The 18,859-nt window shown below is 50.5% G+C and overlaps 1 protein-coding gene across 1 annotated transcript; it reads left to right on the top strand.

The window, feature by feature from the left end:
• The first annotated feature begins 15,612 nt into the window (after window positions 1-15,612).
• LOC125548457 (pathogenesis-related genes transcriptional activator PTI6-like) lies at window positions 15,613-17,331 on the top strand. The gene has a single exon (XM_048712047.1). It carries the CDS (start codon window positions 16,239-16,241, stop codon window positions 17,124-17,126), a length of 888 nt encoding a protein of 295 aa, XP_048568004.1. The 5' UTR covers window positions 15,613-16,238; the 3' UTR covers window positions 17,127-17,331.
• The last annotated feature ends 1,528 nt before the right edge of the window (window positions 17,332-18,859 follow it).

The following is an 18,859-nucleotide window of genomic DNA, read 5'->3' as shown; positions in this document are numbered from 1 at the left end:
TATTACTCCACACATTGACCGCTATCCAGCATGCATCTAGAGTATTAAGTTCACAAGAACAGAGTAACGCCTTAAGAAAGATGACATGATGTAGAGGGACAAACTCATGCAATATGATATAAACCCCATATTTTTATCCTCGATGGCAACAATACAATACGTGTCGTTTCCCTTTCTGTCACTGGGATCGAGCACCGCAAGATTGAACCCAAAGCTAAGCACTTCTCCCATTGCAAGAAAGATCAATCTAGTAGGCCAAACCAAACTGATAATTCGAAGAGACTTGCAAAGATAACCAATCATACATAAAAGAATTCAGATAAGATTCAAATATTGTTCATAGATAAACTTGATCATAAACCCACAATTCATCGGATCTCGACCAACACACCGCAAAAGAAGATTACATCGAGTAGATCTCCAAGAGAATTGAGGAGAACTTTGTATTGAGATCCAAAGAGAGAGAAGAAGTCACCTAGCTACTAGCTATGGATCCGAAGGTCTGAAGTAAACTACTCACACATCATCGGAGGGGCCATGGAGTTGATGTAGAGGCCCTCCATGATCAATGCCCCCTCCGCCGGAGCTCTGGAAAAGGCCCCAAGATGGGATCTCTTGGGTACATAAGGTTGCGGCGGTGGAAATAGGGTTTCATGGTGCTCCTGGATGTTTTCGGGGTATGTCAATATATATAGGAGGAAGAAGTAGGTCGGTGGATCAACGAGGGGCCCACGAGGGTGGAGGACGCGCCCAGGGGGGTAGGCGCGCCCCTGCCTCGTGGCCTCCTTGATTGTTTCTTGACGTCCACTCCAAGTCCTCTGGATCATGTTTGTTCCAAAAATCACGCTCCCGAAGGTTTCATTGCGTTTGGACTCTGTTTGATAGTCCTTTTCTGCGAAACACTGAAATAGGCAAAAAAACAACAATTTGGGTTGGACCTCCGGTTAATAGGTTAGTCCCAAAAATAATATAAAAGTGTAAAATAAAGCCCATTAACATTCAAAACAGATAATATAATAGCATGGAGCAATCAAAAATTATAGATACGTTGGAGATGTATCACTCTTCATCGGCCGTGAAGGTCATTGCCATGTCGTTCCAAGGATTTACTGCTGCTACCCGGTTGACTTCGGCAAGGTCGCGCAGCGCCCTCTTTCGCCAGTTGTTGGAACAAAAGGTCTTGAAGACCGTAAAAAGTTGAGATCGGCGTTTTCCGAAGAGTGCCTCTCTTGAGGAATGCTGGTGAGGATGGCCTCACTGCTTGTAGCCATCTGCTGGAGTACCCAACATGCCCGAAGGCTATGTGTTGGTTCAGTATTCGGGGTTGTGTGTATCTGGCAAGGTTTATCGAGCAGGTCATCGAGGACAGTTCTGTGCCCCATAAAGGGATTTGCTTTTTTGTCCATGGGATGATGATCGGGTACCCCATAGGGGTGCATCCTTTTTGTCCGTCCGGTGGGCTACTTGAAGGCCAGAGGATCCCACCGAGCTTTTTGTGCCCTCCAGGTGCTTTCCATTGCACTAAACTTCTGGACGATGTGTGCCAGATCTGAAAAGTGTGGTATGCGGTGGCGGTTGAGGGCGTTAAGGATTCCCTCGTCCATGCAATTGCAGTGAAATATTGAAATCACGTCACCGTCAAGGCAGTCCTTGATCTTGTCTTTAACAAGGAGGAACCTGGCCCAAAAGTGGTGGACTGTTTCCCCAGGTTGCTGCCGCACGTACATTAGGTCGCATACATCTGGAAGACCTGAGTTGTTTGGGGAATATTGTATGTGGTGGGTGGGCGGGCTGAAATCCTAATCCTGACCCATTGTTGCATCCAGAATTTGAAGAATATGTGAAGTCACCGGTCCAGGGTCCGGAGCGTCCTGGCGGTCTTCGGGCTCAACGCCTGGTTCTATGTTAGGAGGACATGAGGTCTCTTCCCGAAGATGGGTATCCGGCTCATGCGACTCGGAAATCCAAACATAGTTTGTTCTCAACTTTCGGGGAGAAGTATCATCGGCCTGTTCTTCCACGACCGCAACCGTATGGGTGATCGGCGGGGACCTGATTTCCCTCTGATCGGGTTTAAGCCCAATCCGATCTTAGTCTGTTGCTACTCCCAGGGCGGCGATGCAAGTAGTTTGTTTAAAGACGAAATATTTGCTGGATCCATCTTTTCAGGGTGTTCGAGGCCGACAAGAAGACGGTGTTTAGCGATCTCGAGGGCTGCCCTTGGCTTAAAGACCATATGGGTGCCCATGGTGAAACCGTCGAGCTGGAGGAGCTGTACCGGAGCTAGGGTTTCTCCTGAGGTGATGTTGTCATTAATGACGAGGCGAGCCATCGATCCCATCTTCGACGGCACAGTGGAACTCTCAATGAAAGAACCAATGTCGGTGTCAAAACCGGGCAATCTCGGGTAGGGGTCCCGAACTGTGCGTCTGAGGATCGAAGGAGACAAGGGCGACACGATGTTTACCCAGGTTCAGGCCCTCTTAATGGAGGTAAAACCCTACATCATGCTTGATTATATTTGATGAGTATAGGGGTTACAAGAGTTGATCTACCTCGAGATCATGATGGCTAAACCCTAGATGTCTAGCCTATGTGATTTGTGATAGCCTTTATGGACTAAATCCTCTAGTTTATATAGACATCGGAGGGGCCTAGGGTTGTACAGAGTCGGTTTACAAAGAAAGGAAACTACACATCCGGACGTCAAGCTTGCCATCCACGCAAAGGAGAGTCCCATCCGGACATGGGGGACGGCCTTCTATCTTGTATCTTCACGCCCCATCATTACGGCCCATGCTACACAGCCCGGACACCCGAGGACCCCATAATCCAGAACTGCCTCAGTCGTCCCTGGTGTAGGCCCAGGTCCCCATGAGTCGACTTTTTCTAGGTATTTTCCTAAAAATGTAAAAATAAAATAAAATAGGAACTGAGATTGGTCACTGAATTAATACATTAGTCCTAAAAATTCAAAACTATGCTCAAAGTATTTTTTTATTGATAGCAAAGTAGCATGAATCATGCGAAAATTACAAATATGTTTGAGACATATCAGTTGTGCAATTAGGAGAACCCTATCGTTCGAATGGCATCTTTATTCATCTCGAAGTAATCATCATAGGACATGGCACCTTGTAGATGTGTTGGAACAAATGTCATTGCATCCAAAATTACCAATGGAAATATGATTCAAATTGTGCATCACAGGCAAAGTAATCGTCGTACAATATCACATGCCTCGTTGCCATCTGTCGATTCAACACTCGATGTCCCTTCGTTGAACCTTTGTAGTTGTGAACATGCTCTTTTGCATGCTCAACATCTTTAAGAATAGCCCATATCATCGTCGTTTCACCCTCATCCAATGAAGACAAACACATGAACTCGTTGTAGAAGTACTCCTTTGTTGACACCAGATTTTGGCATGGTTAAGAACTTATTTAAGATGGCCTCAAATGGAGAAGTGATCTACACCAAAGAGTACCGTATTGTTGATATGAACATCCTTAAAGTTTGGGTCATCACCGTCCGATTTGATCTCGAAGGCCGAAACTATGCTCAAAGTACTAAAATCTTATATTCAGAGTACAGTTTGGCCGATTAAGCCCCAAAACTACCTCAAATGGAAAAAGTTTCAACATGAAAGTTGGGCGCCTCGTCGAAACGGTTGATTTTGATATAAAAACCGTATCAATCCGAATTCGTATGCAAAAGTTAGAACCATCGGTATACATCCCTATCAAGAGGCAAAAAATGGCACACCCCACCAGGCACCCTGTCTGATGGGTAGCACGAATAATAGTCTGTTTTGCGCAAGCGATTTGACCCTCAAGATGACCTTGATCAAAAACATTCAACATGAAAGTTGTTCGTCTCGTCGAAACGGTCAAGATTGATTTTGGGCTCGTTTCCATCCGAAGTTGTTTACTGCCACAAAAAAGACCCATAAGGTGCAGCTAGTTTAATCCGAGCAGTTTTGGAAAGTTCGGACAAAACCAATCCGAATTTGACTAGGGTTTTGGACATGAATCCAAGCTTTTTCCTTGCATGGTAAGTCCAGCCGCCTCTTATATACCTAAGGGGTGATGACTGATTGAACAACACACAATCGATCAATTCATCTACCACTTTTACCTTACTTTTATGTCTCTCCCTTGTTCTTCTTCTTCCTCGTTCTTCGTTCGTTCTTCTTTTTGCAGGGCGGCAAACCTCGAGGCCCTAGGGGTGGTCAGGCCGACCTAGGGCAGCCCATAGCCGCCGCTTGTCCAGACGGGGTCCCTCCCGGGTGCGTGGGGTTTCGGGTCCTCAAAAGCACCCGCCGGATTGCCCGCGTACCGCGCTTCCGGGCGGATCTCCTTCGACGTGAGCTGCGGTGCATCACCCCCGGCGTAGAGGGTACATGGTGATGTGTTCGTGTGCGAACATCCTTGTCGGAATCCATCAAGTTTGCTTCAAAGTTAACAACGAAAAACATCAAAAAAGTGTCTATGACATTTGACCTAACACTAACTGTGTCGTGGTGTACGCTATGGATGGCATCGGCATGGCAGAGGGTATGTTGGCGACAGCAAGATCCATCATGAAAGCGCAGTGTAGGCAAAATTGGGCAGGCGCCTAAATGGAGTGGCGGAGGTCCGTCAAGGCCTGGGCAACATCCAGTGTGGTACACAACGGAGACGGACTCTCAGACTGTGGATACAACCGGCAAGTGGATTGATGGTTTGTGGGAAAGGAGGTCTTCAGGTGGGGGTTTTGGATGAGCCGAGGCGGCAGAGTTCGATATAGCGGATGTTCGGACTTCCCCCTACCTTCCATTAGTTTGGTGCTGGTTTGGAGGATTTCACACATGTAGACCTGTCCGGGCAAATTGGAAGACTACCGTTGGATGGCCTAAAATTTCTAGAATCCGAATATTTGGGGGAAATTCCGTGATCCACGTTGGTGATGCCCTTACGGCAAGGACAACGATAGGGGAGACACCATCCGACTAGAGTGACTAAATGCCCGGTCAATTCGAACGAATGTTTAACAAAAGCGGTATTGGACGGTGACCTCATAAGCATGGCCTCCGTCTCCGCTGACGTCCAAGCCGTCGTCGCCAACCTTCAAGTGGCACAGACACGACCAGGTGTTGCGGCAGCCCTGATCGGCCTCTGTTGCACGCTCGCGGCGCAGCCGCTAGGCCTCCTCCACTTGGCACAAAACCTCGGCCCGGCCCCGCCCCCTTTGAGTCGGGCCAAGTGTGTGTGGTCTGCTAGGACCTAGGATGACATCGTGGCGAACCTCGCGGATGATGCCTTATGTTGTGCTTTGTGTCGCTCCGGGCAAGCTGTTTCGAAGGCTGCCGTCATTGTTGAGGGTGAGTCGCCGTCGCCACCATCGAGGTAGTAGGCAAGGCGACATTGACGACCGTCGGGGATGGCATGCGGAGAACCAGTTGCTTCCATCAGACTTGCCCATCGCGGCAGCCAGTTGTAAAGGTGTGCGGAGGAGAGGAGAGGAACAACGACGGTGTTGGTAGGGCATTGATCGGCACTAGTTCAATGCGGGCACATCAGCAGGGGTAGTCTTTAGGATCCCTGCGTTGATGTGAATGCCCGCGTGGTCAGCCCTCCGGGTCACTTCTGTCTGACCGGCATCAATCCAGATAGGTGCCTCTCCGGGCACATCCACTTTATAAGAGCATAGTTAATAATATAGCCAAGAGTAGGCTATGTGGAGTTGCCATGTCACTTAGAGCATCTCCAACAGATGCGCGGTTGCGCTATATTTTTTTGCAGCGCTGAAATAGCGTTTTAGTGCGCTGGGCAGGTATTTTGCTTCACGAGAAGCGCAAGAACACGGCGCCCAATCTGGCGGCCCCACCTGCAGCAGCTCAGCTTTTGCAGCACGCGCGAGCGGGCGCACCAAATAAGCAGCGCATGATGCCGTTTTTCTTCGCGCGCTAAACCAACTTTACCGCGCGTGCGATTTTAGCGCGGCTGCTAGAGCACCCGTTTTGGTCCCGGGCGCACAATAAAGCAGTTTTTTAGCGCGCGGCTAAGATAGCGCGCCTGTTGGAGATGCTCTTCTAGCCAACCTAATAGCCCACCCATACAATAGTTAGCCATACTAATATGTCATACAATTAATATATGGCCCATCTCTTTATCTCACAAAGCTTCCTGGGTCTCGTGCTACAGCATGCTGTAAGCTTGTAGCTTGCTTCTCTTCTTCCCCTCTCGTCTCTTCTCCAACCAGACACAAATTTGATGTGGCATCTCTTATTTTTTGAAACGAAAAGGTAGCTTGGTTACTACCTTATATCTTTCAAAGCAGGCAGAGCCTGGGGACCCTAAGGTCGATTACATGAGTTTGTGATAGCACCATGGTGCAAGGCCACAAACAACCTTGGAACAGAAGACAAAAGGTAGGGGGTGAAAGGGCAGGCAAGCGAGTAAGTTACACTAAGAAGGCATGGACATATGCATCAGCCGTCAAGCAGATTAGCCAGAAAAGAATGTCGCTCTTATCTTGCGGAAGTTTAGCACAGAAACGCCACAGGCGAAGTAGATCCGCTGCGTAGAATCTAAGGTAAGGATCAGACCAAACCTTGCTGTTGAAGACCTAGTCGTTTCGGGCATGCCAGAGCGAGACCAAGCAAGCAGCGAAGGCCACATTCTACTTACGCTTGAAACCCAATTGCACAGAGGCATGCATAGCAAAGTTTAGCAAGTTGACTGAGGAAAGTGCCAGGGGCTCCAAGTGCAAGAACTCCCAAAGGGTTTGTGCCGGTCAGCAGCGCGGGATCAGGTGCTCAATAGACTCCACCGCAGGGCATAGATCACAGTGTGCATGCGGGGCAATGGCTGACTAGCCCTTCTTTACCATGTTATTGCTGAAATTTGAGATGGGCTTTAGGCCCATATAGCAATATATGAAAATCTCTAAGGGCCCATGTGGGTTTATTGGCACTAGGTGTAGTGGGAAGTTTAGTCCCACCCCGCTAGTGGAGAAGGAGTTGGACCTCTTTATAAGGGATTGTCTTCCACATGCTATTGGAGCTTGAGAAGAGAAGAGGCCCTCGCACGCTCCTCCGTCGTTGCCCACCTCGCCACGCCACGCCACGCCACGGGTTGCGGGATTGAGCCGAGCCGAGCTCACACCTACGCGCTTATTTTTGCCAGTCACTACTAGAGAATTTCTGACAGCTGGGCCACGATCTGAGACGTCGAATCATGGGCTGTCACGGACGTGGGTCGAGCCCACGTCTCTCCACGCGGCTGCGCCTATATAAGTGTGCGGTGTCTCCCAACCCTAGACACCACGATCAGATCGCATCTGCTCACGTGCACGCCCACCGTCGTTCTTCTGCTGCTGCTGCCGCCGGTGACTCCATCCCGTTCCCCGCGTGCACGATCGACGGGAGAGCAGGTCTCCGAAACCCCGTCCCTCCGGTTCCTGTATGGGAGAGGGATGAATAGGTTTTTGGGAAGCGACTATGTGACTGCTCGCTGTTCGTCTACTTCCTCTACATCCGCGTTGCCCTCGTCATCACCATGTCCACCGACGCTGAACGTGCCGCCGCCAAGAAGCTCGAGGCCGACAAGAAGGCCACCAAGGACACCGCTGCTGCCGCCACCGCCGCGGCGGCTTCTTCCTGCCCTACTAGAGGGTATAACATGTTTATCGCGCTCCTATTTATTTTCGTATTAGCAGTACTAGCAGTATGTGTAGATTTGCCTACTGTTTGATTAGTACATGCATGTTTAGATCAGAGTCAGTACGTCGTCAATTCAGTCAATGCCATGCTAGTGATTTATTTATGGATTAAACTAGTCGAAAAATTGCCTATTTACTCAGCAATCCAAAAACCTATTATGTGTAGGAATTTTTCGGCAAGTGGCTTTGCCGCTGCTCTGAAACCCGGATAAGTTTACCGGTACATATTTTAAGCGTTGGCAGACTAAGACCACTTTATGGCTCACTGCTATGAACGTGTCCTGGGTCACCGGTGTCTCCACGGGAACAATTGCTCCTGAACAAGAGAAGGCATTCAAGGAGGCCACTGTAGTGTTTCTCGGAGCAGTTCTTAGTGTGACCGGAGATAAATTGGTCGACGCATATTTACATGTGCATGTCGCCAAGGACTTGTGGGAGACGCTCGATTCCAAGTTCGGGGTCGCGGATGCCGGGAGCGAGATGTATATTATAGAGCAGTTCCACGATTACAAGATGGTTGAAAACCGTCCTGTACTGGAGCAAGCTCATGAGATAATATGCATTGTTAAGGAGCTTGAGCTTCTTAAGGGCGAGTTACCGGGCAAATTTGTCGCGGGCTGCATAATTGCTAAGCTCCCTAATTCCTGGAGGAACTTTGCCACCACTCTGAAACATCAGAGGCGTGAATTCTTTGTGGAGGATGTCATTGGCCATCTGATTGTTGAGCAGAATTCAAGGGCAAAGGACTCGCACGGAAAAGGGGTCGAAGGAACTTCTATTGCCAACATGGTTAACCAGAGGAACCATAACTCCCACAAGCCCAAGGGAAAGAACGGTGTCCAACACAATACCGACTTTAAGAAGAAGGGTAAGAAGACCTTCAAGAAGAAAAAGAAGGATGAGGGCTGCTTTACTTGTAGTTCAGTTGAACACTAGGCAAACAAGTGCCCTAACAAGTACAAGACGCTAGAACAAGACTCCAAGTCTGTCAACATGATTGTGGGCAACAATGAGAATGGTGCATGTGGGTACGGTAATTTATTTACTGTTTTTCAGTGTTTCAGCCCGCCGATTGGTGGGTGGACACAGGTGCAGGCATTCATGTGTGTGCTGATATTTCATTGTTCGCTTCTTACCAGGTCAAAGGCCACGGGTCCGTATTGATGGGGAATGGCGCGAGTGCTTCTGTTCATGGTGTTGGCATGGTCGATCTGAAGTTTACTTCGGGAAGGATCGTGCAACTGAAGAACGTGCAGCATGTCCCCACCATCAAGAAGAACCTCGTTAGTAGCTCCCTCTATGTAGAGAAGGGTTTAAGTTGGTTTTCGAGTCTAATAAATTAGTTGTTACGAAATATGGACTCTTTGTTGGAAAAGGTTATGAGAGCGGAGGGATGTTCCGCCTTTCCCTCGTAGATTTTTGTAATAAAGTCATGAACCATATTCATTCAAATGTTAATTACTGAATCTGAAGTTTGGCATTCACGTCTTTGTCACATTAGTTTCGGTGTTATGACGTGGCTAGCCAAGTTGGATTTAATCCCGAGTTTCACCTTAGCCAAAGGTTCTAAGTGCGTTTCATGTGTGCAAGTTAAGCAACCTCGCAAGCCTCGCAAGGCCGCGGAGGAGAGACACTTGGCACCATTAGAACTCATACATTCTGATCTTTGTGACATGAATGGTGTGTTGACTAAAGGTGGAAAGAAATACTTCATGACATTGATAGATGATTCCACTAGATATTGCTATGTGTATCTGTTAAATACTAAATATGAGGCTCTACACTACTTTAAAATCTATAGGGCAAAAGTTGAGAATCAACTTGAAAAGAAAATTAAACGAGTCCGGTCAGATCATGGTGGAGAGTACTTCTCGAGTGAGTTTGATTCCTTTTGTGTGGAACATGGCATTATTCATGAGAGGACGTCTCCCTATGCACCCCAGTCAAACGGGGTTGCCGAGCGGAAAAATCGTACTCTAACTGATTTGGTTAACGCCATGTTAGATACATCGGGTTTGTCCAAGGCATGGTGGGGGAGGCTATATTAACGACATGTCATGTCCTGAATAAAGTTCCGACAAAGGATAATGAGATCACTCCCTATGAGAAATGGACGAAGAGAAGGACAACACTCTCGTACTTGCGTACTTGGGGTTGTTTGGCGAAAGTCAATGTGCCGATCCCCCAAAAGCGTAAGCTTGCACACAAGACTGTGGACTGCATTAATTTGGGCTACGCTAAGAACAACGTTGGCTATAGATTTATAGTAGTGAAATCTGAAGTACCTGACCAGAAGGTCGGTACAATTATGGAGTCTAAGGATGCTACATTCTTTGAGGATATTTTTCCTATGAGAGATATGCAAAGCACTTCTAGACAGGAATCTAAGGAGACTCCTGAGCCTGCCATTCCTATGGATTATTATTAACAAACACATGATGAAAATCCTGAGGAGCATGACGAGGAAACCCTTGGTAGGGGCAAGATACAAAGGACTGCAAAGACCTTTGGTGATGATTTCTTCGTGTACCTCGTGGATGATACTGCCACTTCTATTTCAGAAGCGTATGCCTCTCCAGAAGCTGACTACTAGAAGGATGCGGTCCGTAACGAGATGGATTCCATCATGGCTAACGGGACATGGGAGATCACTGAGCGTCCCTATGGTTGCAAACCATTAGGATGTAAGTGGGTGTTCAAAAAGAAGCTTAGGCCCGATGGTATGATTGAAAAGTACAAGGCTAGGCTTGTGGCCAAGGGATATGACCAGAAAGAAGAGGAAGATTTCTTCGACACTTATTCACCTGTGGCTAGACTAACCACCATTCGAGTATTACTCTCGTTGGTGGCCTCACATGGTCTTCTCGTCCACCAGATGGATGTTAAGACGGCTTTTCTGAATGGAGAGCTAAACAAGGAAATCTACATGCAACAGCCAGATGGCTTTGTGATAGATGGTCAGGAAACAAAGATGTGTAGGCTACTGAAATCTTTATATTGACTGAAGCAAGCACCTAAGCAATGGCATGATAAGTTCAATACAACTCTGACATCTGTTGGTTTCGTTGTTAATGAGGCTGACAAATGTGTATACTATCGCCATGGTGGGGGCGAAGGAGTTATAATGTGCTTGTATGTTGATGACATACTGATATTCGGAACCAACCTCAAAGTCATTGAGGAGGTCAAGTCGTTTCTGTCTCAGAACTTTGAGATGAAAGACCTTGGTGTAGCTGATGTTATCTTGAACATCAGGCTACTGAGAGATAATGAGGGTGGGATTACACTTCTGCAATCCCACTATGTTGAGAATGTGTTGAGTCGTTTTGGATATTCGGACTGCACACCATCTCAAACACCATATGATCCTAGCGTGTTGATTCGAAAGTCCAAAGGCACGGCTATAGATCAATTGAGATACTCTCAAATCATTGGTTCACTGATGTACCTAGCGAACGCAACGAGGCCTGACATCGCGTTTGCTGTGAGCAAACTGAGCCAGTTTGTTTCCAAACCGGGTGATGTACATTGGCATGCTGTTGAAAGGGTTATGCGCTATCTGAAAGGTACTATGAACTATGGACTTCACTACACCGGAGACCCGTCGGTACTTGAAGGGTATAGTGATGCGAATTGGATCTCTGATGCTGATGAGATGAAGGCCACAACTGGGTATATGTTTACTCTTGGAGGTGGCGCTGTTTCCTGGAAGTCTTGCAAGCAAACGATCTTAACGAGATCGACAATGGAAGCTGAATTAACCGCATTAGACACATCTGGTGTCGAAGCAGGATGGCTTCGAGACCTTTTGATGGACCTGCCATTGGTTGATAAACCGGTTCCGACTATCCTTATGAACTGTGACAATCAGACTGTCATCACCAAGGTGAAGAGTTCAAAGGACAACATGAAGTCCAACAAACACATAAGAATGAGATTAAAAGCTGTCAGAAAATTAAGAAACTCCGGAGTGATAGCGTTGGACTATGTCCATAAGGCTAAGAATCTGGCAGATCCCTTTATGAAAGGGCTATCACGTGTTGTGATAGATAATGCATCAAGGGAGATGGGTATGAGACCCACATGAGTTGTCATGGTGGTAACCCAACCTATGTGATCGGAGATCCCGTGAAGTAGGACCTGGGAAAACAAGCCAGTGGTGAACCGAGGAGAGTAACTATACTAACCCACTCCATTGGAGATGCAATACTCTCAATACTGTATGGTAGGATGACTATTGTCTTAATGAGTTCCAAAGTTTATGTAAGCAAGACGCTTTCCTATAGAGCGATCTTTGGAGGAACACATCTATGTGAGCCCGACTGCTGGTCACAGTCTATGAGATTGAGGTGATCTCTAGTAAGCTCATGAATAGGCCAGGAGTGTGACTTATATGCTCCATCTGAGGGGTCAGCCTTCGGCAGCCCAGTACTAGTAAGACATGTGGTGAAGCTTCTTTAGGCCAAACTGACAATTTAAGGTATAGTCCATTGTTCAGTTGTGAAGGAGTGTAGCTACTTGCTCTAGCTGAAAGCTGAAGCTCAACCTTAACAGGTCTTCATTGAAACACTGGTATATGAAACAGCAATTGGAACAGAAGACACAATGGGCCCTCAAAATCTGGTGGGGGTTGCTGAAATTTGAGATGGGCTTAGGCCCATATAGCAATTTCTGAAAATCTTTAAGGGCCCATGTGGGTTTATGGCACTAGGTGTAGTGGAAAATTTAGTCCCACCCCGCTAGTGGAAGAAGGAGTTGGACCTTTATAAGGATTGTCTCACATGCTATTGGAGCTTGAGAAGAGAAGAGCCCTCGCGCGCCTCCTCCTCCGTCGCCCACCTCGCCACGCCGCGCCGCGGGTTGCGGGATTGACCCGAGCCGAGCTCACACCTACGCGCTTATATTTGCCAGTCACTAACGAAGAGTTTCTGACAGCTGGGCCATGATATGAGACGTCGGATCGTGGGCTGTCACGGACTCGAACATGGGTCGAGCCCACGTCTCTCCACGCGGCTGCGCCTATATAAGTGTGCGGTGTCTCCCAACCCTAGACGCCACGATCAGATCGCATCTGCTCACACGCACGCCCACCGTCGTTCTTCTGCTGCTGCTGCCGCCGGTGACTCATCCCGTTCGCCGCGTACACGGTCGACGGGAGAGCAGGTCTGCGAAACCCCGTCCCTCTGGTTCCTGTACGGGAGAGGGACGAATAGGTTTTTGGGAAGCAACTACGCGACTGCTCGCTGTTCGTCTACTTCCTCTACGTCCGCATCGCCCTCGTCATCATCATGTCCACCGACGCTGAACGTGCCGCCGCCGAGAAGCTCAAGGCCGCCAAGGACACCGCTGCTGCCGCCACCGCCGTGGCGGCTTCTGCCTGGCCTACTGGAGGGTATAACATGTTTATCCCGCTCCAGTTTATTTTCGTATTAGCAGTACTAACAGTATGTGTAGATTTGTCTACTGTTTGATTAGTACGTGCATGTTTAGATCAGAGCCAGTACGTCGTCAATTCAGTCAATGCCATGCTAGTGATTTATTTATGGATTAAATTAGTCGAAAAATTGCCTATTTACTCAGCAGCAGCAGTTATCCCTAGTGTTTAGCCTTCCCCAAAAGGCAAGCCAAAGGAAGGTTATGTACTTCAAGGGAATAAGCTTGTCCCAAACCCATTGCTCGTACGGATATTGAACCCCTCGGAAAGTTAGCAGCTTGTAGAAGTACCTCATGCACACACCCTTACCAAAAGTGGTAGCAGACCGGGCATCCTCAGAATCACTGACGGGGACAACGTTTGTCAGAATCTCATGCAAAGTTTGCAGCTCAGAGCGCGCGGCCCTTGAAAGATTTGGATGGAGTTGGACCTCCCAGCCATTTTGGGAGAACTGCGAAGCAACGGAGCAGCACGGATCCCTCGCAAAGGAGTAGAGGACAGACGGCAAGAACTTCAGACGACCGAAGTCAAGCCAACAATCATGCCAGAAGGAAACCAGGGCCCCAGAGCCAAGCGAGCAGCAGGTAGAGTTGACAACCAGAGGAATGCATTGTTTGAAACCTTTCCAGAAGGCCGTATCAGCACGGTGTGCAGCTAGGGACAAATCCTCTGTGCAATACTGCGTGGCAAACCAGATATAGTAGGGGACGCCTGAGGGTTGTAAAACCTTTGCCACAAATTTGCACAACATCGATTGATTGTAGGCAGCCAAGTCTCGAACATCAAGGCCACCAGAGCTGTGTGGGAGAGTAACATGATCCCAGGCTACAGGGCATTGGCCGTCCTTGATCTTGTTCTTGCCCTGCCAGAGGAAAACGCGCAAGAGACCCTCCAGCTTGCATATGGATTCCTTCTGCCATGGGAAGCAGATCATGAAATAGCTAGGTATGCCAACAAGGACAGAGTTTAGGAGGATGAGGCGGGCCCCATAGAAAGTAATATGGCAAGCCAACCCGACAGGCGCTTGTCCACTTTATGGATGACTGGCAGGAGCATCTCTTATAGGCCGGTTACGCCATTTTATTGTACTTGTTCTAAGCTGCATGAATGCGGTGGGATGGTTCGAAAGCGGAGAGATTCTGGTTTACGTGATCTCAACTTTCATACCATTTCGAACAATTTATATGATCGCCGTTGGATGGCAAAAGATATTTAGAGTGTCATGTTTAGACATTTTAGGGACGGTTTGGTGTTGCGCCTTGAGGCTGTCCTTGGTTGGAGTTGATAAATGGCTCTCCGTCCTCCGGGTCAGAGGCTCCCTGACGCCGGTGCTCCGCCCGACGAATTGACCGGAGTTTCCTTTCCGTCCAGGACCGACCGGCATCACGTGCCGCTCCACCTCCCGCCTCCCGCAATCCGATGCCTGCCTGCACCCTCGCCACAACGGGCCCCACCAAGCCTCGGCCCGCCATTGGCTCCTCCCTGCCCTGCGCCATCCTCCATCCATCCCCTCTGCGTCCCGCGTGAGTGCGAGTGCGAGCGACCGGCACTGCCTGCCCGGCGGCCCCCGCCGCTCAGGGACCACGCTGGCGCGGGGTCGGCCTCCGTACGGCGGCCAAAAAAATATGACGACGGGGACGCACGCGACCGTGTTCCGTCTCTCGCTCGCACCGGAGCCGGAGCTCGGAAGGGATGGGGTGACTGGGGCACACACTCCCAGCGCGCGGCTCATCGGTGCGGGCTTGACTGGGTGAACCAGAACCACCGCCAGTGGCAGTGAGGAGAGTGTCGACGAGGAATCGGCCGTCCACACCGCCGCTACGCCCGAGGGACCGGGAATCGTCGACCAACGCGTGCAGCGTGGGGAGCACGTCATGCCTTCGTGGCATCACTCCACCTATGTTCAGCGAGGAAAACAGTGCAGCTACCATCCGTCTTTCTCAAAGAATTCACAACGCGCGGTGGAGTGATGCTCACGGCGTCACAGTTGGAGCAGGCCAGCCCGTACTGCCTACCCAGCCCATACCCGTTACGCATCGCCCCCGTAGTTCTTCTCCCCTTGCGCTGCGGCACTGCACACATCCAGCCAGCCAGCCAGCCGGCGACCACGGCACCAGTTACCCACAGTGCCAGACACGGCAGCAGTTTTGCAGGCGCCGCGCACAGTTTACAGCTACGAGTAAAATGGACGGAGGCGTCCTCGTCCTCCTCCTCGGGGTTGGGTAATTAAACTAGTGGCGCGGGATTTGAAATGGAACCTGCCCCGTAAACCAATGCCATCGCATTGCAAGTAGCAGCAGTAAACGCGGCCGGAGGAGAGGTTAAACCCGCAGGCTTTAATTACGGCCGGCAAGGCAGAGATAGTTAAAAACGCTTTCACGGCGGGATCGGGCGTGGGCTCCCGCAGGGCCTGTCGGGCCGGGGCATCCTATAAGACGGCGCTAACGAACCCCAGCCAGTCCACTCTCCCAAAAACCTCCCCAAACCCCCAAATCTCCCGTCCCATCCCATCACCGCTTCCCAGCTCAGCTCAGCTGAGCTCAGCCATCTCCGAGTCCGAGGCTCTGCTCTCATTCTCTTCTCTTCTCTTCTCCACTCCCCTCCTTGTTCCTCGCGCTCTCGTTGCTGCGCTCCACGCTCCTCTGTTCCTCTCTCGTCGAGCCAAGATTTTACGGAGTTCGAAAACCGTTAGTATTATCCCGGCGCCTCGCGGCACGCAGAGCACGGCTCGCGGCTTTACTGCTCTGTTACATTTCTGCTCGCCTTTTTAAATAAAAAGAAGGTAAAGAGGAGGAGGAGGAGGAGGCCGTCTTTATTGCCTTCCCCTGCGCCCGCTTCTGCTCGCATCGTCACTCCGTCCTCCTCACTGCTGCCGTTCCTTTGGTCTTTATCCCCCTGCCGATCCGCGCGCGGAGCAGGAGCGAGCGATCCGCCCGCTCAATCGATCGTCAGCTTGCCCGGTTAAGGCTGCAGCTTCCTTTCCTGCTGGGGCCAGGGGGCTCGTTCTGAGCTTTCTACCTCGTCTGTCTTCAAAGGGGTTTTGGGCGAGAGAGACATCGGCATCCTCCTTTCTGTGTGGTTTCCGGTGGTGGCGCGTGCCATGTCGCGGTCGCGCACGGTGCGAATCTACTGGGACGATCCCGACGTGACGGACTCGTCCAGCGAGGAGGAGGACGGCTGCGCCGCTCGGAGGGTGGGAAGGATGGTGCGGGAGCTCCCGCCGGCCCCGGCGCCGCTGGTGCACGCGGCGGCGGCGGCGGCTGCTGCTTCGCCGGAGCAGTGCAGCGCGGGAGACGACGACCTGCCGAGGCGTGTTGGTGGGTGCACCGGTGCGCGGAAGAGGCTGGCCAAGGGCGGCGGCTCCGCTGCGCAGAGCACCAAGTTCCGCGGCGTCAGGCGGCGGCCGTGGGGCAAGTTCGCGGCGGAGATCCGCGACCCGTGGCGCGGCGTGCGCGTCTGGCTCGGCACCTTCGACACCGCCGAGGAGGCCGCGCGCGTGTACGACAACGCGGCCGTTCAGCTCCGCGGCGCCACCGCCACGACCAACTTCTCCACGTCCACCAACTCGGAGGGCGGCCAGGAGGACCTGACGGCGGCCGGGTACGAGTCCGGCGCCGAGTCCTCGCAGGCGGTGTCGTCCCCGACGTCCGTCCTCCGCAAGGTGCCGTCCATGTCGTCCTTGGCGGAGGACAGGGGCGACTCGGAGGCCTGTCAGGGCGACGCCGCCGCCGGCAGCAGCCTCAGCGTTCCGGAGGAGCTGGGCGAGTTCGTGCCGTTCGAGGACGCGCCGGTCTACTCCAGCAGCAGCTTCTGGGACTTCGAGCCGCAGTCCGGGTTCCTCTACGCCGAGCCGTCGTCGGCCGAGGAGGCCTCGTGGGACGCGTCCGCCGGCGGCGAGCCGTGGGCCGCGCCGGTGCAGGAGAACGACTACTTCTTCCAGGATTTGCGCGACCTGTTCCCGCTCAACCAGCTTCCCGCGATTTTCTAGTTGGGAGCGGCGGAGCTTGCTTCCCTATCTTTTTTGGTGTATGTCGAGGGTATTTTGTCGTGTACGTGTGGTGTGTCCCCGTGTATTTGTAACATGTCCGTGTGCGTTGCTGCTGTGTTGGGTCGACAAGAAGAGAAATGTATGATCCGGGTAGAGTTTTCACTGCTGTGCTGGGTACTATACTACGTCAAAGTTTTGTGTACTACTGTCCACTCCGATACGCTGCAGGGTGTACGTACATGTACGTACGTATAGGTGTTGTTCACTCTCCACTCCACTCCACAGTCCACAGCTAGCATGGTGCATGCGTGCTTTGGCTGGCACGGCTCCGCGGCGTGGTCCAAACGCTCACTGCTCCAAATGGGGAGGCCATGATTTAGTTGCGCGGAAAGCTTGCGGGTTTTGGTGGTCGGTCGGGGCCAAGCTGCGAAATTATCTGCCGGATCAACGGGGCTCGATCACGCTCACTCACACCACCCCGACTTGGGATCGAGGCAGTGCCGTGCCGGAGTTTGCATCGGTACAGTGTCCGCCTGCCGGGCCGGACATGTCCGTGCGATAGATACAGACATGGCCGCTGGCTTCCCTTGTAAGGAGCAGGTGTTTGGGTATTCATGGCGGGCATTTACGCCGGGTGCAGCAGCGGGCGCGTTTTCCCTGAGATCGGGCTCGGCTCCGGCCGGCCGGCCGGGCAGGGAGTTATGGCGGCGAGCCCCGTACGCGTGCGCGTGTGAATCTTGTGACCCGACAGTGGCGAGGGCGAGGGAGTGAATGCGAATGGAGCGAGCGGGCGATGGCGCGGCGTGCAGGGGGAGTGAGAGCGGCGTGGTCCTGCAGGCTGGCTCCTGGCTGAGGCGGTCGGGTCGACCACCACCCACGTAGCGCCCCCGAGCAAGAACACGTACCCAGGTGACCACATGGGGAAGGAGACAGCGCAAAAGATAAGGGGGAGCTGAGATCGGCGGCAAGGAGCGACGTGGCGCGAGGACGAAGATGCGTACTGCTTTTTTTTTGAGACAAAGATGCGTACTGCTTTTTTTTTTTAGACAAAAAAAAAACTTCTCCTTAATATGCGTACTGCTGAAGTGACGGCTCAGTGCCGTTTCGTTTGGACCCTGTGCACTCGTCTCCACGGCCTGCCCGTCAAACAAACGGTGGGCCGAGCCTGCGGTCCGACGCACCAGCTTGCGCCGGGCTCAAGACTCTTTTTATTTTTATTTTTAGATACATGTTGAACAAGCCTAAAGAAAAAGATACATGTTGAACAAATTTTGTTCATGGCTTGAACATTCTCTTGATACACATTAATATTTTTTAATACACGCTGGACATCTTTTCTAAATACACATTTAACATTCATCAAATGCAAATTGAACATTTTTTATATAAACAGTGATCAATTAAAAATACAAGACGCTGATTATTTAAACACATGTTGAACATTTTCTGAATACTAGTCAGCATTTTTCCATATATATACGGTGAATACTTTCTAAAATATGTAGAACATTTTTAAATACACGATTATCATTTTTCAAATAGAAAATGAACATTTTCGCATAAGATGAGTATTTTATAAAATCACAATGAACATTATTTTAGTGCAGAATAAACTTCCTTTAACTCACGGTTAACATGTTTTTTAAGATACACACTGATAGGTATTTAAATATCATAAACAATTTTTTTGAATGGTTTGATTTTTATTACAAATTACACCAATTTTTTTATTT

Source organism: Triticum urartu, chromosome 3, assembly GCF_003073215.2.
Source record: "Triticum urartu cultivar G1812 chromosome 3, Tu2.1, whole genome shotgun sequence".
NCBI classification, from domain to species: Eukaryota; Viridiplantae; Streptophyta; class Magnoliopsida; order Poales; family Poaceae; genus Triticum; species Triticum urartu.
This window is presented reverse-complemented; position numbering and strand designations above follow the sequence as displayed.